Here is a 23,999-nt window from a genome sequence, read left to right on the forward strand (position 1 = left end):
ATTAGTCTTTTTCTTATCTTTATGATATTATTTAATTAAATCCAAATGTTTCTTCTCAAAAACAACAATCATGTTTAGTGCATAGTCCATTATTGGTACAAAATTGTCCCTGTACTTTGAGATACCAGTATTACTTAACTTTTTTTTTTTTTTAAGATTGTATTTATTTATTCATGAGAGACACAAAGAGAGGCAAAGACATAAGCAGAGGGAGAAGCAGGGTCCCTGCAGGGAGCCTGATGGGAGACTTGATCCCAGGACCCAGGGATCAGGACTTGAGCCAGAAGCAGATGCTCAACACTGAGCTGCCCAGGCACCCCAGTATTACTTAACTCTTGAACGATCATCAAAGATTCCGTGGGTCTTTTTTGAGATGTCTTGGGACGTATTGAGATATAACCTGCACAATATGTATTTATAGAAGATTAAAGAATGATCAATTTGGATAAAATAGGAACTTGTACTGAGTGAACTAGTGCTAGGAAAATTCAAAAAGAGGGGCCCCTGGGTGGCTCAGTGGTTGAGCATCTGCCTTGGCTCAGGTCTTGATCCCAGGGTCCTGGGATTTAGTCCCCCGTGGAGTCTCACATCAGGTTTACAGCAGGGAGCCTGCTTCTCCCTCTGCCAATGTCTCTGCCTCTTTGTGTGTGTGCCTTTCATGAATAAATAAATAAAATCTCAAAAAAAAAAAAAAAAGAAAAGAAAAGAAAAGAAAAGAAAAGAAAAGAAAAGAAAAGAAAAGAAAAGAAAAGAAAATTAGAAAAGACAAAAGACATTGTTGCTCAGTTCAAAGTGTGGAATTCCACCTCTTCAGATGCTAGATCATACCTGCTAGGGCTTTATGCAGGAAGAGGTATTTGGTAAGTTATTTAACCAGTATTTGTTTGATAGGCTGTTTTATTGTATATTGGCATTGAAAATTAAAGTTAAAAATTGTTAGGGTCTTTTCATAGTAGTTTACATTTACACACTTTATTTGGAACATAATAGGTCTTTTTAATTTTTCTCAAGTCCCAATCTTGGGAATTATTTACTTTAGCTCAGAATTTTTGTCTCTTATGATTATTTTTTTTTTATTTTTGTTCTTCTTGTTTATGTAGTCATCTCTCTTTGTTCTATGTTCTTCTCTGTTGACTCCTATTACTCACATAGAAGTATATTCTCATTCTCTATCTTGCCTTGAGATTATTTATGTACACTTTTAAAATTATTCCAGTCAGCCTTCTATTCATTATCTGATTTTCTTCAGAGACAGTTCTAGCGTACTATATTAAATGTTACAGTGCTGATTTGATATTTTATATCTTAGAAATAATTTTAGAATATTTAGGGTATATTGTTGAGACCCAGTTTCAGTTTATTAAGCATTGGTATGAGTTGTTTTTATAAAAGTTTCTAAGAATTCATGTGAAAATTTCTCTTTAGGAGTTCATATTACTTTTGACATTTTTGTAATTTCTCCATTTTCTTTGATGCTTCAGAATATTTTGCTTGTTTCTTTGTTTTAAACTGAGAACAGGTTTTCTCTAAACCAATACTCTCTACTAATTAGCTTGCCACTTCTGGGAAACAGAATTTGAAACAGACTTAAAAGCCCCAATTTTGGAAGGGGAAGTAAAACAACTTAAGAAGTGTCCTTTCCTTGCTTCCAACCTCAAATATTTGTACAACACATTCCTGTATTTTAAAAAAAAATTAAAATGCAATTCTTGATTTCACATTGGCAATTCTATGTCTCAAGAAGAGGATTAAAGAATGAATAAAAGTGTACATATATGTATTCTTACTGGAAGCTATATATTAAAATGCACATAGGTGCATACTCATAGCCCCAGACTAGTAAACAAAACAAGCAAACAAAAACAAATTTTCAGTAACAGTAGAATGCATAAATAAGTTGTAGTTACCCATAAAATGGGATATTAAATAACAGTGCTACTGAATGTACCATGAATAATACTGTACTCACATACATAATATTGAGCACAAGAATCCAGATACACAAAACTAAAATTTCTCTTTGGTCACGAGAGCTGGAGTGGTGTCACCTTGGGGAGAAGATCTGTGATACGGAGGGAGCACAAAGGCCACGGTTTAGGAACTGTTAATATCCTACTATAGCTCTGGAAAAGGATTATATAAATATATTCCCTTTGTAAAAAGTGGTTGAGAAGTATATTGTGATTTGTACACTTCTTTGTGTAAATGTAACACAGAATAGTTTATTTTAAAAATGGGTGGGATGACAGAGGATCCGCACTGCATCTGTATCTACCATTAAGTATCAGTAACCAATTATCTGCATCATCTGTAATGAATACATTATCTAATGATAACATATATCACGTTCCCTAAAACAGGAGTAAGTGTGGTGCCTTAACGACAGGTTGAGATAATCCTAAGGAGGAATCAGAAATGGTGTCACAAAGGAATGGGCAGTTAGAGGATTGATGGGAGCATAGAGAGGCAAAACGCAAGGAGATTAGCTAAGACACTACTGCAATACTCTAATATTATATCTTAGTATTTAAGGGCTGAGCATTGTGCCACATGCAGCTAGGTGATTCAGAAATATTTGCAAACTGTGTGAACAATATAAGGCTGAGTCTTACCTTTGACCATAAATTGAGTTACCACATGGGAAAAAGAAAGTACAAGCTTTTTTCTCATTACTTACACTAATTATCTTTTGGGGGAAATTCTGGACACAGGCATAGGTTTTGGGGATTTTGATTCTTAATAAATAAAAATGCGTGGGCTAAATGTTGTTTATGTAGTTATTAGCATGTTGGAAACATGGAAAATGACAAACACCACAAAAGTGACAAAATACTTGCAAATTCATGTTGTGAAGATTTCCAGTTCAATGAACTACTAATTGATTTATCTTTGCATTTATTTTTTGATAAAAAACATAGTGATATTTTATAAATGCAGATATAAGAAAATATGAGAAGAAAAATTATATGTACCCAAGTCTAAGGTGACCTCCCTACCATGGTCTAAATCTATCTCCTCATCCACTGAAACAGCACCTGCTACAGAAGGTCTAATTTCACTTTCAGCAGCATTACTCAAAGAACAAACAGAAAAACCTAGCAAGTCCACTAAATGTGGACTTCATCAATCAGCTAGCAAATACAACCATGTCTAAAACAAGTCAATGATAATTTCTATTGGGCCGGAAAGCAGAAAATCAAATATAAGTACCGAGATTTATCTGAGGCCAACGTGACTTTCCACAAGTATTCTTTCTCCCTGCAAAATATATTATCGGTTACCACAGGGGAGACAACTCTGTCCTCTTCAAAGGAATTTGGAAAATGATGTCACTTACAACAGATAAACTGTGAAATGTAAATGAGGGAGGGAGCAGATGTAGTCGCAAAAAAAGAAAAGTATCATTAAAAAAAGAACTTCAAAATTAATTCTTACCTCATGGAGCTGTGACAAATGAGGATCCGTGGAAGGGAGATAAAGAAGGAGACCAGTGGGCTGAGACTGGATACAGGGAGGCAGTCACATCGGCAGAAAACCACGCTCCCTGTGCCATACTCAGTCCCTCTTCATACTCCACAGCTTTGGTACCCCATGCGAGTATGCACCTGCCTCGCATTATTTCCACAGATTTCCTCCACTCTCCAAAGAGGTTTGAAGAACTTCTTGAAGAGTGTGTGCCCACTTGCTCACAGTGGGCAACCTAGTTAAATAAACTTGTTTTATTGCAATCTCCAGTTGCAAGTCAACAAAAGCAAATGAGGTGTATATGAAAAAGTGGAATGGATAAATGTGGGAAAGAAAGGTCACTACATGCATATATAGTGAAAAATTTCTAGTCTTATTATTTTGCACACCGCCACAAAATTAATTTCTAGATTTTCTAGTCAAAACTGTACCCAATCACTGGCATTCTATAAAGCAGAACAAATCTCTCTTTGGTAGCATTGATCACCCAACTGGATCATTCAGATCAGCCTGAAGGCCATGGAGCTTCACTTAGTAGCACATGGTGTAATTCTTACCCATACAAAGCAGAGACTTTTTGGACAGAAACCCTCCAGGGAAAGAAATACAGTAATATGTTTTCGTTTTGTTGGACTGGTTCATTTCCAGGCTCCTGTACTCAGCTACATTTTAACAAAAGCAAAAGCAAAAGCAAAAAAAACACCACATGAGCAGAGACTGAAGGAGAGAGAAAGAGAAATGTTCACATTGTCTTTTGTTTTGAGTGGAGGGAATCTATATAATATCTATCCCCAGTACCTAAAACTGGGGATACTAGTGAAGGGAGCAAGTGCCCAGTATTCATGGCAGTGAGGCAATGCATGTAGCCTTGTTCAGCATGCACTTGCTGCACCACCTTAGACAAGTCATTTCCCCCTCTCAACTTTGGTGTACCCTTTGTAAAGTATGGTTGGTAATAATACCCCTTCCTGGGATTGTTTCAAGAATGTAATTAGATAATGCCTATGAAAGCACTTTGTGAACTCTAAAGTGCTCTGCAAATATAAGGGACAAAAGATTGGAAAGTTGCCCCTGAGTGGCTCCTTCTCAAATATGCCCAGATATTAACATTTTAGTGGTGAAAAAGGAGTGCTAATATTTCTCATTGGCACTTTTCTACTGCAGAAGGAAGTAATCTAAGTAGAAGAAATATATTTTTCCTTGAGACTCAATAAAGCTATTTTCATTTTAATTGGAAAATTGTGGCATATAAACATTTTTATTTTCCCTGAATTGACCCTTTAGGGAAAAAAATTAAAGGTTGCTCTCGGCTTGTCTAATGGAAAAATCTGAAAGACTGTCCAGGTCTTGCCATCCCCTGTGTCTGTGTGACCTTGAACAAGTTACTGCTCTTTCCATCAATCAGTTCTGTACAACAAATATTTATCTAGCCTTGAATATATGCCAAGTTCAGTGCAAGCTCTGCTTGAGGAACAAAGAGCAAAAGACATAGTCCTTCACACCTATGTAAACCTATGAAGTTTACAACTTGGCAATTGTTTTTCTCTCAGATGGAAGTGGTAATCACTGCTACCCACGTGTCAGGTTTGTTATGAGGATGAAAAGCTAGTACAGGAGAGTGCTTGGCAAAATTGAAAAGTGGTGCATAAATGCAAAGTAGTTTTATTACTAGATATAAAACCATCAGCAGCATATAGATGGTTAAAGAATTCTTAACAGAGAATGATGACAAATGGATTAATATTTATAGAGCCTCTGCCCCGTATATACACAGAGATCTACATATATTATTTCACCCACACAACAGACTGGTTGATATTAATTGCTGCTTTTGACCAACGGGGAAATGGAGACTTACATCAGTTAAAACGACTCAGCTAACAAATCAGAGCCACTGCAAAGACTCTACAGAAATTATTGATGTAAACTGTGTTGCTTCAGAAATCCACACAGAGTTTTCACTAGGCAAAGGAGTTGCCAGAACTTCACAAGCAGCATAATCAGCTGTAGAAATGGTTAAAAACTTATTTCGTCTATTTATTTTAAAAAAGGCATTTGAAGGAAAGGAATAAATGGAACTAAGTTAATGTGGCAACATAAAGGAATCAAAAAATATATCATCATCTTTTCTTAACCCTCTAAACATAACTCAGGGCTAGAATAATTTTTATTTAAAAGTGAAGCAAATAATGTTTTCTGAATCCTTGAGTGCTTGGAATGTATTGCAAAACTGCACATTTCAGTACTCACATGGTTAAAAGAATCATTTAGAGAGGACTTCATAAAATCAAAATTTCTGTACTGCTTTCTGTATGGATTAGCATACCAAGCAAAATACAAAAGGTAGCTTAATGCCCAGATATATTAAAATCAAGAGCTTAACTTCTAATATCCTCTCTCCAATCAGGTACGGATTTACAAAACATTTTACTATGGTTGTTATTTTCCCTAGCTAAGACTCACAACTAAATCCACCAGCCTGAAAGATTGTTGAGTTATATTGGTATGATTTTTCAAAATTTATTTCCAACCTATATAGCAGAATGAGATAAACTCTAGGGGTATGCAAAAGCTGGAAACTGCTTAGGAGCAGCTAACAGGAACACATATAAATCAAGCAGCCTGGAATTATAAATATGTAATGACTATTTAGAAAAAAAAAATGTTAAATGATTGGATCTCCTGCTGACCTAAATGGCTATGAATTAACACTTCTCCCTCACAGCAGAAAGAGAACTACTAATATTTATCTAGCGTCTACTAAATGCTAGAGCCTGTGGTACATGCTTTTTATACGTATCTCATTTACCTCCCACAAAAACCCTGTGAAGCGAGTAATGTTGTCATCATGTTTTAACCAGATGATTGAAATTCCACATGATAGAATTGAGATTTAGAATTCAAATAATGGTCCACAAGCACACAACTAATAAATAGAGCCAAGATTCATTTCCAAGTCTATCTCTTTACACTTCGATGTCCTAAGTCCCTCTTGCATGTTAAGTACCTGAGAAGATCACATCTCTTCTCTGTGTGCCATTAGCAAATATAAAAAAAGCTCAAAAAGCTCAGTATATGTTCATTCATTCATTTAACAAATAATTATGAGGCACCTGCCCTCTGCCAAGCCCAGTGATGAGCAAAACAGTGATGAAGGAAACCTACACTGGCTCTGTTCTCATGGGGTTGATTTTAGTCTGAATTATTCTTCATTTTGAAGCAGAGGCATCTCAAAAATAACCCAGAATTGAAAAGAAACTAGACTCTATGTAGTGAACCAGATATATGTAGTCTGTCTGTCACCCACTGTCTGTTGACTCAGGCTAAATAGGAAGCACATGGAGCCCGGTTGTGTCATCTATGAAACACAGATAGTAAAAATTGTACTATTTACTTCAAGGTGGTATTATGCCATATATACCAGAATAAACCATATAATGTATATAAAATTACCATGAGTCTTTAAAAACAGATGATAAAATACACACACACGTATGTGTGTACAAGGATTAGCATTCTGCTTACAAAGGAAAAGCTAATACGTCTTTAGCATATAAAAAAAAACGCTATCATGTGATATGATGGCAAGTTTTTACCAGACTGCAAAGACTTGAGGCTCCTGCTCGTGTAGACAATGCAGAGGGTTCAAGCAGCAGGAGTTTGCAGCAGAACATGGAACTGGAGAAAGGAACAAGGGAGAGGAGCAGTGGACTTAAGTACTTGGGAAGATATGTTAAGGAATGTGGAATTTTTCCTTGTGATAAGGCAACTGAAACTAAGAGTCTCTGATTTTGAGTTTAATATTGGCTTGGGGGCAGGCAAGGAGGATCACAGTCACACCTGCCTTTAAGAGACACCCCACCGATTTCTGGGCGGGAAGTGGGCTGGCAAAATTAAACCAGGACGCTGATTAGGAGGATGTTGAAACCTTTGACATAGAGCCTTTGCCGAGTTACCATGACTGATGACTGAAAATAAATGAGTGCTATAGATATACACTATAAGCTGAGTAAATAGTTTGCCAATGAAATGAAACACTAATTGAAAAGCCAGAAGAGTACTGAGCAAGGTGAGGAGGGGCACAGAGGTGATTAAAGCTGGATCCACTGGTCCAGGTTTATACGGACTTCCAGATTTGACTGGAATAATCTCTCTCTGTCCACCCCCCCGCTCCCCCCAGGCCTCCCAATTACCCTTTTTGTTCAGACTGGAGGAAAAGCGTGATTGCTGCCCTTTGGTTAAATGAAACACAAGCACCATCTGTGGGATGGTCAAGGCCAACAGGGTGCAGCATTTCCTTAGCGGGCACAGGCTCAGAACATCTCTCTGCACACAGTGCTCTGTAGAGTGAGGTACTTCTGTCTCCCACAGGAAGACAGATTTATTCATTTTTGTGGTATCATAATATTAAACAGCTGGTCATTGCTTCTCACTGTCTCACTTCTCATCCACTTCTGCTTTGTCAGCTGTAAGTCCCGTGGCTAAACACTGTGGAAACCAGAGGAAACGTGTTATGAAAGCAACTACACTGGTAAGCCAAACATATAAACCCCCTGGATATAGGTGAAAAATCCAACAATTCACTTTTCCCAAAATAAATTCTTTTTTTTCCAAAATAAATTCTAAAAAAAAAAAAAAAAAAAAAGGTCTGCTGATATAAAGCCTCATATTTGAATGATCTATCTTGTAACTTCATAGTTATGATGACCATCAATCTGATTTAATTCATGATTTTAAGAGGTGTATATATTACTAGGGAGAACAGTTATGCACCTGGAGCATGGAAGTTAAGTAAATACTTCAGTGTCCACAGATTGATTTAAAAACTGCTGGAACTTAAAGGTAGGTCACCTGACTCCAGGATATATTGCCAACTCCTAGTCTAGGTGTAGAGGCAGGCTCTGGTTAGCTGAACTGGCCCCTTGATCAAACCATATGGTAGGCTCAAAGGCAATCTTTGTTCAAAGTCAAAACTCCATATGTAAGTTTTCCCATTATTACCTTTGTATCATCTGTCGGCTTTTTATTGATACTGGGTTGATAACAATAATATGGTTGTAACAAAAACAATGATAATAGAGCAGCTGTGGCATAATGGTTAATATTAAAATAGCAACAACAATAATAGAGCAGCTATAGCAAGGTAATTAAGCATGTAGTCTCTGGATGACACTGACTAGGTTCAGTGCATTGGCTCCAACATTCTTTGACTATATGTATGAGGTTAGGCAACTTAGCCTCTTCGTTCATCTCTCTCGCTCCCTCTCTCTTTTAAATTAACGCTATCCTTCAGGTGTAAGAAAAAATAGGTATGGGGGGGTTGGAACAATACCATAAAACAGAAATTTATTATAAACATTAAAAGAAGTAATACATCTTAAGGATCTGGTATATCATAAACATTCAGGAAGTGTTACTTACAATCATTATTTTATTTTATTTATTTTATTTTTTAATTTTTTTTTACAATCATTATTTTAAAAACAAATGTATGTATCTATCTTATCATGTTGTTAACATATAATTAGTATTATTGTTGTCATTACTGTTATTGTAACTACTTTCCAATTCCCAACAGCCCTATGATATAAGTAGTGAATAAAGCTCTATAATTATTCAGCGATTAAGGGACTGAGACAGAATTTGAACTAGATATCCCCAATACTGAAGTCCATAAGGCCTTGTTTATTGGTCCCATTATTCCTATAACAAATTACCACAAACTTAGCAGCTTAAACAACACAAATTTATTATTATACAGTATTGTAGGTCAGAAGTCTAGCATGATTTCACTGGGCTAAAGTCAAAGTTTAGCAAGGCTGTGTCATGTGCCCTTCTGTCTCTTTGCTCATTCAAATTCTTAGTAGAATTCAGTTTCTTGTGGTTGTCAGACTGAGGTCCCCATTTCCTTGATGACTGTCAGCTGAGGACAGTTTCCAACTTCTAAAGGCCAACCATTATTTGTCTCAAGACTTCCTTCACTGGCAAATTGAACAACGTAGGGTCAAGTCTCTCTCATGCCTCGAACGTCTCCTGCCTATTCTAACATTACATTTCTCTGACTGATTCTTCTGCCTTCCTCTTTCATTTTTAAGGGCCCATGTGATTATGTTGAGTCCATGCAGGTAATCCAAGATAGTTTCCCCATCTTACAGTCCATGATATTAATTCCATCTTCCAAGTTATTTTTGCCATATAGTATGTAACACATTCACACGTTTCAGAACTGAGGGCACAGGCATCTTTTGTGGGCCACCACTCTGCTTATTACCTCTGATTTGCACTACAGGCCAATTGCAGTCAGAGGACTAAAGCTGCTAGTGACAGAAAAGGAGAATGAACTTTATAAGCAAGAGTATAAAATTAATCAAACTTTTTAAAAGGCAATTCTAATTGCATACTAAACCTGTGGCCAATGGAGAAAGCAAGAGCTGGGTTCAATAGGTCAGTTTTGTGGGAAACAGAGCAAATTACAAATGTATTAAAGTGGTAAATTGGGGAAAGTAAAGAAAAAGCTAAAAGAAACTATAGGCAAATATTAATCTGACAGTACTAAATAAGTTCTTAGTTTAGAAGAAAAGGAAGGAATTATTTAAAAAAAGAATTGGGATCCCTGGGTGGCACAGTGGTTTAGTGCCTGCCTTTGGCCCAGGGCGCGATCCTGGAGACCCAGGATCGAATCCCACGTCGGGCTCCGGGTGCATGGAGCCTGCATCTCCCTCTGCCTATGTCTCTGCCTCTCTCTTTCTCTCTCTCTCTCTGTTACTATCATAAATAAATAAAAATTAAAAAAAAAATAAAAAAAGAATTCGGTCCAAGTCCCTGCTCCGCTGTGTCGGGTATACTTGGACCCAAGCTCAAGCTTGTAAATAAACCCTCGTGTGTTTGCATCGGTGTCGGCTCCTTGGTGGTTTCTCAGATTCGCAATCTTGGGCACAACATTTGGGGGCTGTCTGAGATCCAAGAAACCTCCAGGACCCCATCCGGAGGGTTTCACGCATGGTGAGTACACTCAGCTTTTTCCACCTTTTGCGTGCATATTTTCTGAGAGCTCTAAACTGTACTGTACCTGTAGGAATTCCAATCTGTATTAGGTTGGCATTGGCTTAGGTGGACGTGCTGGCGGGCTGTCAACCGGGGGTCTTGAGGAGACATCCCTTGCCCCTGCCTGGAGGACTGAGGTCCTCATCTGTAAGGAGGACAGAGGTCCTCATCTGTAGGAGGACAGGAGTCCTCATCTGTAAGGAGGACGGGGGTCCTCATCTGTAAGGAGGTCTGACTGTCAGCCCTTCGGGTTGCTTTCTGTTTTGTCTCTGCGGCCGTACTGGAACATTTGTCTGTGTTACTATGTCCTTGTTAACTTTTTTTGCATTTGTCTGTGTTGTTCTGTCCTTGTTAATTGTCTTTACTGTCTGTGTCTTGATGTGGATTGGGGACATAACGGGGGAGACAGAAACCACTCCCCTGTCCCTTATGCTCTCCCGCTTCTCAGATGTTAGGGAAAGGGCTCGTATTCTGAGCATAGACATACGGAGAGAGAGATTCCAAATTTATTGCATATCAGAATGGCCAGCCTTTGACGTGGGATGGCCCCAAGAAGGAACTTTCCACCTACCTATTATCTTACAGGTTAAGGCCATGATCTTCAGGGACAAACCAGACGGCCACTCTGACCAGGTGCCCTACCTACATCCTGATCTGGCAGGACATGATTGAGAATCCCCCTCCTTGGCTAAAACCATTTTGACCCCCCAAAGCAGGACCCACTAAGATTCTAGCCCTGCGGAAAGCTGAGAAGGCGACCGACTCTACGCCCCAAGCGCCCCTTCATCCGGTCTTCCAGGATTCCTCCCCGGAGGACCTTATTCTCCCGCGTCCTACTGGGCACCCCCTCCCCCTTCCACCCCTCCATTGGAGACACCGGGGGCTGCAGAAGGGGCGCCACCCCTCCCTGAGGAGGGAGTCCCTGTGCGCAGGCCAGCAGCAGGGACACGCTGTCGGACCCACCGGAGGGCCCCACCTCTGAATGTGGGGCCACCCGACTCCACCGCCCTTCCTCTCCGCGCCATGGGGCCCCCTGACGAGACTGGCGAACAGCTAATGTTATATTGGCCGTTCTCCACCAGTGATTTATATAATTGGAAAACCCAAAATGCAAAGTTTTCTGATAATCCGAGAGATCTAATCGGGCTTTTAGATACTGTTCTCTTTACCCACCAGCCTACTTGGGATGACTGCCAACAGCTCTTGCAGGTTCTCTTCACCACCCAGGAGAGAGAACAAATTCAGGTGGAGGCCCAGAAGTCCGGAGAGGACAGACAGCCGACTCAAAACCCAGACCTCATAAATGCTGCCTTCCCCTTATCCCACCCCACCTGGGACTACAACTCAGCTGAAGGTAAGGAGAGACTCCGGGTCCACCGCCAGACTCTGCTGGCAGGTCTCCAGGCTGCCGCGCGCAAGCCGACCAATCTGGCCAAGGTCTATGATGTGAGGCAGGGTAAGGATGAGAGTCCAGCAGCCTTCTTAGAGTCACAGAGGCTTTTAGGCAGTGCACCCCTATGAACCCAGAAGCCCCGGAAACAAAGGCCGCAATTATCATGGCTTTTGTTAACCAGGCCGCTCCGGACATTAAAAAGAAATTGCAAAGAGTAGAGAGACTGGGAGAGAAGAGCTTGCAGGACTTAGTGATAGTAGCAGAACGAGTCTATAATAATAGAGAAAGTCCAGAAGAACAACAAACCAAACCAAGTGACCGGCAGACCCGAAACCTGGCCAAGATCCTGCTGGCCACAACCATGGATGACCCACAGGAAAGACGGAGGCACCTCAAAGAAGCTGGCTTCAGGGACAGGTAAGGAGGATGGCCCTGGTCCCCGTTGGGAGCGCCCTAAGATGAACAAAAACCAATGCGCCTATTGCAAAGAGGAGGGCCATTGGGCAAAAAGCTGCCCTAACAAATGATCTAAGGCCCCTGCCAAGATCTTGGAAATGGAGGACTTGGACAATTAGGGGAGTCAGGGTTCGGCACCCCTCCCTGAGCCCAGGGTAACTCTTAAAGTGGAGGGACAACCTGTTGAATTCCTAGTGGACACTGGGGCACAACATTCGGTTTTATTACACCCCCAAGGGAAATTGGCAAACAAAACTTCATGGCTGCAAGGGGCCACCAGGCAGCAGCAAAATTTTGAATGGACAGAGGCCATGAACAGAGGCTTTAATGACCTTAAACAGGCCTTACTGTCTGCCCAGGCTCTTGGGTTGCCCGATCTAGCCAAGCCTTTCTACCTGTATGTGGATGAGAAAGACGGGGTGACAAAAGGGGTCCGTGTCCAGTACTTAGGGCCCTGGGAGAGACCCATAGCCTATCTCTCCAAAAAGTTGGACCCGGTGGCTGCTGGATGGCCCCCGTGCTTAAAAATTATTGCTGCGGTGGCCACTATGGTCAAGGATGCAGACAAACTGGCCATGGGGCAAGAACTGCATGTTACCCCCCCACATGCTATTGAAGGGGCACTCAAACAGCCCCCAGACCGCTGGATCAGCAATGCCCTGCTGCTAAACCCCACCAGAATTTCATTTAAGCCACCGACACCCTGAATCCGGCAACGCTACTCCCTAACCCAGACTGGGACCCCCCTCTGCACGACTGTCAAGAAATTGTGGCACAAGGGCACGGAGTCAGAGCTGATCTCCAGGGCCAGCCACTGCCGAATGGGACGCCACCTGGGACACGGCCGGCAGCAGTTTTGTCGGAGAAGGAGTCAGATGCGGGGCCCGTAACCACGGAGACGGAGACCGTCCGGGCGGGGCCACGGGCAGCCGGACCTCGGCTCAGGGCAGAACTGACCGCACTGGCCAAGGCGCGGACCATGGGGGAAGGTCAAGAATCAGCATCTCCGCCGACAGCAGGTCCGCCCTGGCCACCGCTCACGTCCGCGGAGCCCTTTACAGGGAGGGCGGGAGGGCTCCTGACAGCGGAGGGAAGGACTGTTCAAAACCAAACGGAGATTCTCGAACTCCTGAGGGCCCTCCGCTGCCCAAGGCCCGGCCGTCACCCACTGTCCGGGGCACCAAAAGGCAGACACGCCAGTAGCGGGGGAAACCTGCGAGCCCATTTAAAAGCAAAGGAGGCGGCCCTTCTGGTGACCCAGGTCTTAGCAACCAGGCCACCTGATCCGGGGGCACCGACCCTGCCGGACACCCCCACCTATACTGATGCGGACTTACACTGGGTCAAACGCTTGCCTGTGACCCAGCGCTTGCGTGGCTGGGGGAGGGCCCCAGACTCCAGCATCATCCTGCCGGAGGAACTGGGACGGCGAGGCCTATCCCAAATGCATCGGAGTCGTCACATGGGGACAAGGAAGACGGGAGACCTCATACGACATGCAGAGATCACTATTAAAGACTCTCGAGCAAAGATCGAGCAGATTGCCGCGAGCTGCCACCCAGGCCAGTTAACTAATGCCACCGCCCATGGATCTAACCCGGGCACCCGGCTCCGGGGGGACCGCCCAGGAGCCTACTGGGAAGTGGACTTCACTGAGGTAAAACCTGGAAAATACAGATCCAGGTATTTATTAGTGTTTGTAGATACTTTTTCAGGATGGACAGAGGCATTTCCCACCAAACACGAAACGGCACAGACCGTGACCAAGAAACTGCTGGAAGACAACTTACCGAGGTATGGTTTTCCTGTTAAGATTGGGTCAGACAACGGCCCAGGATTCGTCTCTAAGGTAACACGGGGAGTGGCACCAGTATTTGGGGCAGATTGGAAATTACATTGTGCATATAGGCCCCAGAGCTCAGGACAGGTAGACAGGATGAACAGAACATTAAAGGAGACCTTAGGTAAATTAGCCCTGGAGACTGGCGGGGACTGGGTGACTCTCTTCCCCTTCGCCCTATATAGGGTGAGGAACTCCCCATATAAGATGGGACTGACTCCCTAGGAGATCATGTTCAGTCTTCCTCCACCTGTTATCCCCAATTTAAAACCTGAAGTGCTTGCTGAATTTGATGATCACCAACTTCTTTTCTCCTCCAAATGTTACAATGAACCCATGAGCAGGTGTGGCCTAAGCTGAGGGCCCTCTATGAGACTGGGCCACCCCCGGACCCCCATCGATATCGGCCAGGTGACTGGGTGTACGTGCGGAGATACCAACACGGGACACTTCAACCTCGCTGGAAGGGACCTTCCATCGTGATCCTGACCACTCCCACCGCTCTCAAGGTCGACGGGATTACTCCCTGGGTCCACTACACCCACGTCCGGCCAGCTGACCCACACGCCGTTCTCAAGGACTTTGTTCCAGAATGGAAAAGCCAACCGGACAAGGACAATCCCCTAAAGCTAAGACTGCGCCGTTCTCACTTATTTCCCACCTCCAAGACTCCCTAGTCTGAGGTTGTCTTTCAAAATAGAAGGGGATTAGACTTAGTCTTCTTACAACAAAAGGGTCGGGTGGGGTTGGTTATGTGCTGCCTCAAACGTAAGATGTTGCTTCTTCCCTGGGATGTAAATGAGAGCGAGAATAGCAACAAGGTTGGTTAGAATCCTGGTTTAATCATTCCCCCTGGCTCACTCTGAGAGCAACCTGGACCCATGATTGGGTCCTTCCTTAGGTTCCTCTGAGAGGGGGAAATGTGGAGGCTGAGAAAATTAAGGCCATTCCACTTTGAGTTCAGCGTTATCACAAGTGCAGCCATCCCAGGCCCCTGTGAATAAGAGCTGAACTTTACCTTACTTCAGTTACATGAAGAAAACAGCTTGCAGCTTAACGTCCTAGAAAGCCCCTATTAGAATGAGAACAGAGCCCAAACCAAGGGCAAGCCCAAGCCAGGGGCAGCTCTGTTCTTATTATTTCCCTATTAGAATAAGAACAGAGCTCAACGCCCTTGAAAGCCCCATATCAAAATGTAAACAGAACTTGAGAAATTCCTCCAGCCCTTCTGAAGATCCCCTAGACCAGCCTATAAAAACTAAGCTGAAACCCACCTCGGGGTCCAAGTCCCTGCTCCGCTGTGTTGGGTATACTTGGACCCAAGCTCGAGCTTGTAAATAAACCCTCGTGTGTTTGCATCGGGGAAAAAAAAAAGAATTAATAAGGTTGAGCAAATAAAATGTGTATTCAAGAATATGTGACAAGGGATTGATCCCACAAATTTATTAATATGTCTTACAAATTAGTAATAAGATGAAAAGTTCAAGACATATGGACAAAGGGAACTAAACGGGCAATTCATAATTGAAGAAACATCAGTGCTCAATAATATATACAAGCACTTATTTTCATATATAAATAAATACCAAATTTAGGCAAAGATTAAAATTTGCTTAAAAAAGAACATTTTCCTGGAGATAAAACTTCTAAACAATTATCTCAAGGAAATAAACAGAAATATGCACGAAAATTATGTATAAGAATATTCAGGGATGCCTGGGTGGCTCAGCAGTTGAGCACCTACCCCTGGCTCAGGGCATGATCCACGGTCTCAGGATCAAGTCCCACATCATGCTCCCTGCCTGGAGCCTGCTTCTCCCTCTGCCTACGTCTCTGCCTTTCTCTCTGTGTGTCTTTCATGAATAAATAAATAAAATCTTTAAAAAAAAAAAAGAATATTCATCAGAGCATTATTTACCCATAATGGAAAAAAATGAAGAAAAGCATATATGTGACTAAAATTATCCTCTATGTTTGCAATAAATGCCTTGTCTAATCATTGCTTAATGTTTTTAGCCAAACATGAGAATATGTTTTGGTATTGGAAATAAATGAAAAATCTATCCAAAATATTTTGAAAAACAAAAACAAAAATCAAGCTATTGAGATTTTCCTAAGAGCAGAGATTTGAAAGTAATTTGAGAAAGACATCCAAGTGATAGTGAACCCAGCAGAAAGCTACTTTAAGATTTTTTGGAAGAATTCAAGGTACAAATATAGAACTATTTGGGAAGGAATAAACTAGGATAAAGGCTAAAACACAAATGTGAAGCAAGCATATAAATGCATCCAGTTTCATGGAGATTAGAGCAAACATGAAATTTAGAAGGATACTATCATGAATTGAGTTAGATTGAGTCATTAGTTTTCATTTAATGATTCAGAATTAACCATGATTTTTCATCTAATGGATAAGATTTATGGTACTATACAAGATTGAAAATATTAGTAATTAATAGAAAAGGCTTGGTAAAGACATATGATCACTCAAAGACAATTCAATATTGGAAATGAGGCGTGATTACTTTACATCCGGCAGAAATTTATAACACTAAATTGATAGTAACATTTAACTATAGGAAGAGAATGTAAATTTCGCTCAGAGTTCACACTATGAGTAATGAATAATCAACTGAGGAATAATTGCAGTCATAAAACATCATTATTCATACACTTTACCTCTCAGGGCATCTTTACACAATACTGAATATGGAAAGATTTGAGCAGAAATGGAGAAATGGTCATTTCCCCTGGGCATCTGAAAGGATGTAATAGTCCACACCGAAAAGACACAAGATCATAAATGCTTGGTTAACAAAGTACAAGAGATATAAGGTACACAAAGAGCATATATTTCCCTTATTTCAGGATGTTGACCTCAAAAGAATAGAGCTGCAGTTTTTGGAGAGTTTAAACATGAAGGCATTTTCCACGTGTAAAAACACAGGTATTTTCATCTTCCTCCAAAGAATGATTCATTTTCTCCTTTATGATCTTTATAAAAATCCACTTTTTAGCAAAACCTTTCAATTCTGCCCAAAACATTATTTCCAGTAATCTACTCTTTAGATATTGCTCACATGCTACAACATTATATGCTGTGTGTGAATCCCCATATCCCATGCCAAACTTTATGTTTTTCAAGTCTTGAAGCAAGAGTTCTACTGTCCTATGAAAATAATTCACTACTGAGAAGTAATTGATTAGGGAATCGTTGAAATGTATTGAGTGGTGTTATTTTTCTCCTTGAAGTAGTGTTCAAGGGATATCATGATGCCTACCTGTCTCTGCCCTCAGTCGGGTGCTCTGTGATGATTCTTAGACAAGTCCAATGGAAGCAAAAAGACAGGTGATTCCCTAAGTAGAGAAACATGACCATTTGACTACTTGGGATTTTCTGAAGAGATATAATAAGATATAATAATCAATATTTAATTATAAACTAGAGAGTTCATGTGGGTCACCTGAGAGGGAAATCTTTGTTAGGAGGCTCAAGGAGTTCTTCAGCTAAAGTCCTACAGTAAAATTGGGGTTTGGTCTAGCATCATCATGAAATACAGGAAGAAGTGACAATCACGCACAAATGAAAATACACATTTATTTATTTTTAAAGATTTTATTTATTTATTCATGAGAGACACAGAGAGAGAGGCAGAGACACAGGCCGAATGAGAAGCAGGCTCCCTGCAGGGAGCCTGATGTAGGACAGGCGCTAAACCACTGAACCACCCAGGGATCCCCTGAAAATACATTTTTAAACTACACATTTAAGCCACAGGAATGAGAAGAAGAAACAGATGACTGTTTAAATGACTAAGAATGTTAATAGATTCCTATTCACTCTTTAGCTTCACCAGTTAAAACATTAGCACTCTTCCCTGTCGGTTTGTTGTAGTGGGGCCATTCATACTTAGCCTGCAAAGACTTCAGGGCTGGGGGATTTGTCATGTTTTCTGCATATTCCAAAGGGTTACGTACTGCTAGGAGACAGCACTAATAATAAAGCATGGTCTCATCAATTCACACTAATAACTAGAAAACCGATACAAATTGCAGGATTGGAGAGATTAACGAGAATGCAGAGACATACAATAAGCAAATCAGCCCCACTTCATCAAGCAAATGTTCTTTGCTGTACAATAACAAAGATAATTGAAGACTGTACTGGAAGGGAGCCTAACCATCTAATAAGTACTTGGCTGTAATTCACTTGCCAATCAGAAACTGAGACATGACAAGTTCTGAAGCAGATAATGCCTGATTTGAGCAGTGGCCTTATTGTTTATTGATTTCAAATTTGGCTTAAAGAGTTACATTACAGTTAAAAAAAAAAAAAAAGAGAGAGAGAGATTCTGAGGGAGGGACCAATCAGCCACCGCGAATTTAACTTAAAGTTCTATCACGTTCTATCTTAAAGTTCTATCAAAATAAAATTCACTTTGCTGGTTTCTCTATAATCAAGACATTACTTTTTTTATGTAACAAAAAGGAATGCAAATTAAAGCAATCAAACTGCTACAGTTTCCCACTCATGGAATAGGCTGCCAACATTTTCTAATAATGGAATCTTACTAGTCGTGTACCCTTAAGCTAGTTTCTCTAAACTTAAGTACACTTTGCTGTAAAACATGAATAGCAGTACCCACCTTGTAGGGTTGCTGTGAGGATTAATTGAGATGCATTGTGAATTTATTCAGTAGCAAATGAAGATTGGACATGTAGGATCAGTGATACCTCCCAGCATTGTTTTGCATGAGTATATGTGAATGAGAAGTTTTAATTTTCGTTGTGAGGAAGGAAAGGAGTGGTGCATAGTGACCAGAGGCAGAAGGAATTCAAGTTGAGGAAATAGATGAAGTCTATTGTCCAGCCACCTCAAGGTCTGAAAAAAAGAGGTGCAAGACAGAAGATGAGAGATTGTTTTGACAAAAGATAGTGAGAGACTAGGTATGTGGTTGGCTGTACTTCAGGGCTCAGGGAACAGACTTAGAAAGGCCAAAATTCTTTCCGTCTTTCCATCACACAAAATGGCAGCATCAAGCCAGCCTGTAGAGCAGATGAGAAGCAGCAACAGTGCCAGCTGTGCCTGGCAGACAGCAAACATTTCCACTGACAGCAGTGGCCATGCTGAAATACCTCTCTCAAAGCATTTTTAAGCAATAAGTGTCCAAGAGAATGCTAGCCCAAAAGAATACAAGTAGACTTTCCTTGACAACATGAGAAACACCTCTTAGAAATTCCACAGAGAAATGGAAGGGTTTGGCAGGGAAGCGGAGAGGGCTGCTGGAAGGTGCTCAGGAGACACTGAAATCTGGAGTTTAATGTATTTTGTACCTGCAACTAATAGCACCCAGGTCACTTAAGTCACATGGTCTACATATTTTTGTTTTTGCTTTTTACCCCAGCTAAACACAAGCTTCTGGAGGACAGATGCATAATCTCAAATGTTTCGTATTTCCCACATTTCCCAGCACCATGCTGGGCACAAGTTAGCTGTTTAATATTTCCTAGTGACTTTCATACTATGTAGGCCAGAGAAATTGATCAATAAATAAGTAAGTAGAGAGGATACTTTAGAAAAAAAATTGACAAACAAAACATAAATAAATCACCAAGAACAGATGGCATCCAACCAAATGTTTTTAAAGCAGTCAGAGGACACTGGAATTGCTGGCTAAAATGTTTAATGTTTCATTAGAATTGGACACTGCACCAAACTCTTGGCACTTTGCCATCTCGTTTTTAAAAAGGACTTGGAAAGTGACCTTGGTATTGGTTTGCTGCTATCGAATTGAAAATTAGTAAATTATGTGATAAATATTAGTAACGAAATAAGCAGTTTTTAGTTGTTTTTAGAGAGGCAAAATGGGCCACAAATGGAATTAAATTTAACTAAGTGGTATTTATATTTTGAATAACGGAGGACAAAGGAGAACCAATGGGAATAATTTATTTCAACATTTAGAAAGTCTTGGGAAGCTTCCAGACCAACATATTCACCAGAAGATTAGAAGAAAATGCTTACTCACTCATGAAGAGACTTTGGTAGAGGAAACAAAACCAGGCCTATATTGTTTTTCTTTATCTATATGCTAGCAATACTGGGGTATGTGAGGGACAGCAACGGAATAGATATCTTTAATATCCTAATAACTGATCTCAAAGAGGGAGCAAACAATTTCACAAGCAAACTTTTGCCAAATAGAGAAGGAAAGACAGTTCAGGTAGAGGAGACAACATGTGCACAGGACACAGAGGCCTAATGCCTGCTGTGTTGCATCAGGGAACAGTCTTGGCTCAGTTGAGGAAGACGTGGCAGACGGGGAGTCTGGGCCAGGTCACAGAAGCCTTCACTTAGAAGGATGACTCTATCCTTTGGGCAACAGGGAAGTACAGTATTTCGAGCACAGAGTGAAGGTGACTCCATTAAACTTGTTTTTAAGAAAATAATTTTGGAAAGAGAATTTGTTGGGAAGCCAGAGGAGATGAAGAGGTGGACAAGGTTTAGCAATAATTAGGAAGTAAAAATGACAGGTTTTTTTGTGAGTTTTCAGGTGGCAAGAAGGAGTCATCAAAGAAGAATCTGATGTATTAGAGCTTGAGAGATAGAGGCACTTGATGAATAAATTATACAGGAAGTGAGTAGGTGGAGAGCAAAGTGTAAGGAGCTTGGCATGTGTCACATTTAACTAAAGATAGAAATGTTCAATTGATAGAAATATAGATTAATACAAAATTAAAGATGTAGGTACATGTACCTGTATAAAGGATGGCAAAGATCTCAAGAATGTCTATTTTGTGCCAATTTTTTTGTTACTTCCTATACACCACAGCATTGAGAACTTCCTTTCCAATCGTGTTCTGTTACCTCTAAGGCAGGAGAGTACTATTTTCTCTCTGGGTTATTTGGATAATCCCTTTATTATTTCCTCTGCTTTCTAGTTCTGTTTGTCCTTGAAATCAGTTGCATTCTGCAGCCCAGTGTGCTTTCAGACCACCAGTTCCCCAAGTTGAGGAAACATTGTCTACTATCCCCCCTTCAGGACATTTGTGAGGCATATCAACATTCTGAAGGCCCTGGAGGCCCTGCAGCTTGGACAAATGCTTAGCTGTGTTTGACTCCGCATTTCCCAAATTTATTTGACTATGAAAATTTTTTTAATTTATTTTTGTTTTTCCAAGTAAGATTTTTAATACCCAAGCAACTATCTGTGAACTTTAGTCTTCTAAAGTTAACAATAGCAATAACAACAATGCCACTTTATTTCTATCACTCTAGGATTAAAAGGAAATTTTTCTGCTTTCCTATTTCTTATTGAACTGAGGCCAGATGCACACGTTTTTCACTCAACCCCCAGAATCTAACACAAATGTGCCTTTTAAATCTTATCTTGATCCTATATGAATTTTGCCCAGCTCCTCCTCTAGAAACATGGCATTTAGAGAGGCTCCTTTGATACAGCTAATTATTAATACCAAAGACTTTCCACCAAGATCAGTTTTACTGAGTGTTTTTGATGTAGGAATTTTGAAATAAACAAGTAAAAAAAACAAACTTCTGACTATTTCAATTCTCAAAAACACATATTTTTATCTCATCCTTCAGCTTCACTCCATCTATAAACTCTACCACTTTATAAACAACCCAAGGTAGAGGATGAAATAGCATGAGGGCCAGGGATGTGTGAGGCAAGAAAAGGGCTGAAGAATGAATTGGTTTGTGAGAAACGTCCACCAGACAAATCACACAGAATCAGGAGTCATGTCACCACTCTTGTTTTTCTCAGGGAAGACCATTATTCAATATATGTTAAATGTTTCCTGATTATCTACATATTAAAATATACCTTGTATGGCCTGACTCTTGGTCTTGATTTCTCACTTAGAAGCATTATTTCCAAATGATGCATGACTTAGATGAAGTAACTCAATAATGGAACTTTTCCTGTTTATGTATATGAGAACTTGCTTCTGATAAACCCTCTAATTTGGCCAATGCTATTTCACTGCAAATATTTATCTTAAAAAAAGCAGCATTATGGGGAAACATGGCAGAGAGTTGGGTCACAGTATGATTACTTATCTGAGCATCAAATTGCACGAGGAATTCTCAATCGGAATTGAGAATTCTCAGTTATTTCTATTAATTTCCTTCATCATTAATGGCATATATACATTGTATTTTATTTTGTTCAATATTTTTACTATGATGGAAAGCATTAGGCTCTAAACTCTTACAATGCATACCTGGTATTGGTGGTTTTCTTGCTATAAAGAAGTGATGCTCAATGAGTGGCTGGAATGGGGGTAAGAAAGAAGTCAGCATCAGAGGTCTATGTTGTAGCATGACTTACTAATAAAAATAAATACACGCATGTAGGCCAGATAAATCTGTGTTTTAAAACTTTTACTTCAGAGGCTTATCTGGGCCTTGTCACATCTAGAAGAAACACAAATCCAACTCCAGTAGCCGAAAAAAAAATCACACAATTCTCTACTGGAGTACCTTGAAGAGGTGATAAAGTAGGAAAAGCATATTACACAAAGAGCTCCAAATGTCCTAATCAGCCCTATTTACCCATCGCACTCCTCAAAAATCCTCTTCACAGGACATCTGCTCCTCCTTCAATCTTTTTGTTTCTCTCTGAACATCAGCCCTCTTTCCTTGACTCTTTGCCTTCCTGATAAATGTTTTCTTTGCATGACTTACTACAGTACCTCTCTTATGTAAATCAATCACATCTTTTCTTCCCTCCAATTCTTCTCTATCAGAGACAAATATTAGCGATAGCCCTTTAATGGGAGGTAGTTCCCAGGATCTGTTCCACCTAAGATCCAAGAAAGTGAACAGAAAAAAATATATGCTCTTCCTTTGCAGGCATAAGAGGAGAAAAGCCTATGAATACTTGCCATGTGGTATTTTCATCACTGTCCCATCTATTTTACCAGAACCATTTTGATACAGATGCATCAAAAAACTACAGCATCAAAATGGCCATATCAAAATGCCCTGCTTTTACGTCCTGCTATCCTTAATGCACCTTGTACTCTAGCCAACTACTTTCAAATATTTATTCTGTTACATCTGATCTTAAGTTCAATTATTGTGGGCACTGCCAATCCACAGCCACTTCACTACTATAATTTCATTCATTCATTCGTTCAAAAAATACCTACTGAAGGCTTATGATTGCCAAAGATCTGGGGAGGGGAGCTGCAAGCAACAACAAGATAGACATTGGTCTAGCTTTAAGATATTTTACATTCTGCTGAAGTAGAGTGGAAAATAGAAGATAAACACATTCAAGTAAACAAACAAGAAAATGTCAAATAGTGCGAAGTGTTAAAATTTAAAATTAAAATAGTTTTACATGATGAAAATGAATAAGCTGCTTATGATGTGTGACCTCTCTGAGATCAAAAAGACAGGAAAAAAAAACAGTCATGAGATCAGGAGGGTGCATCAGAGAAAGAGAATGCTAGTGAATGGGCAAGAGTGAGTTGAGTGTGGTTAGGGAACAGAAAGGAAGCTCTCGACTGTCTGGAGATAAGATATACATAAGGCTATTAGTAAGGTATTTGTCTAACTTTGGGAAACAAACAAAGGGTTGCAAAAGGGGAGGTGGGTGAGGAGATGGGGAAATGGTAACTGGGTGATGGGCCCTAAGGAAGGCACTTGATGGGATGAGCAATGGGTGTTATGGTATATGCTGGCAAATTGAATTTAAAGAAAAAAATTTTGAAAAATACATATATTTTTTAAAAAGGAGGTCATTTTTTGTGATGAGCACTGGGTATTGA

General features: G+C 40.4%; 1 protein-coding gene and 1 long non-coding RNA gene across 2 annotated transcripts in view; one reads left to right on the forward strand and one right to left on the reverse strand.

Annotated features, from left to right (window-relative positions):
* Positions 1 to 13,426, reverse strand: part of LOC144318578 (uncharacterized) — a 38,262-nt gene extending 24,836 nt beyond the window's left edge. Inside the window, exon 1 of the long non-coding RNA XR_013384626.1 lies at positions 13,192 to 13,426. This is a non-coding gene — a long non-coding RNA (uncharacterized LOC144318578). The remainder of the gene's footprint in view (positions 1 to 13,191) is intronic.
* LOC144318577 (uncharacterized) lies at positions 13,287 to 15,598 on the forward strand. Its single transcript, XM_077905663.1, has 2 exons — positions 13,287 to 14,152; positions 14,543 to 15,598. The coding sequence occupies exons 1-2, from the start codon at positions 13,338 to 13,340 to the stop codon at positions 14,556 to 14,558; spliced, it is 831 nt and encodes a 276-aa protein (XP_077761789.1). The 5' UTR covers positions 13,287 to 13,337; the 3' UTR covers positions 14,559 to 15,598.
* The last annotated feature ends 8,401 nt before the right edge of the window (positions 15,599 to 23,999 follow it).

This window comes from Canis aureus, chromosome 8 (genome assembly GCF_053574225.1).
Source record: "Canis aureus isolate CA01 chromosome 8, VMU_Caureus_v.1.0, whole genome shotgun sequence".
NCBI classification, from domain to species: Eukaryota; Metazoa; Chordata; class Mammalia; order Carnivora; family Canidae; genus Canis; species Canis aureus.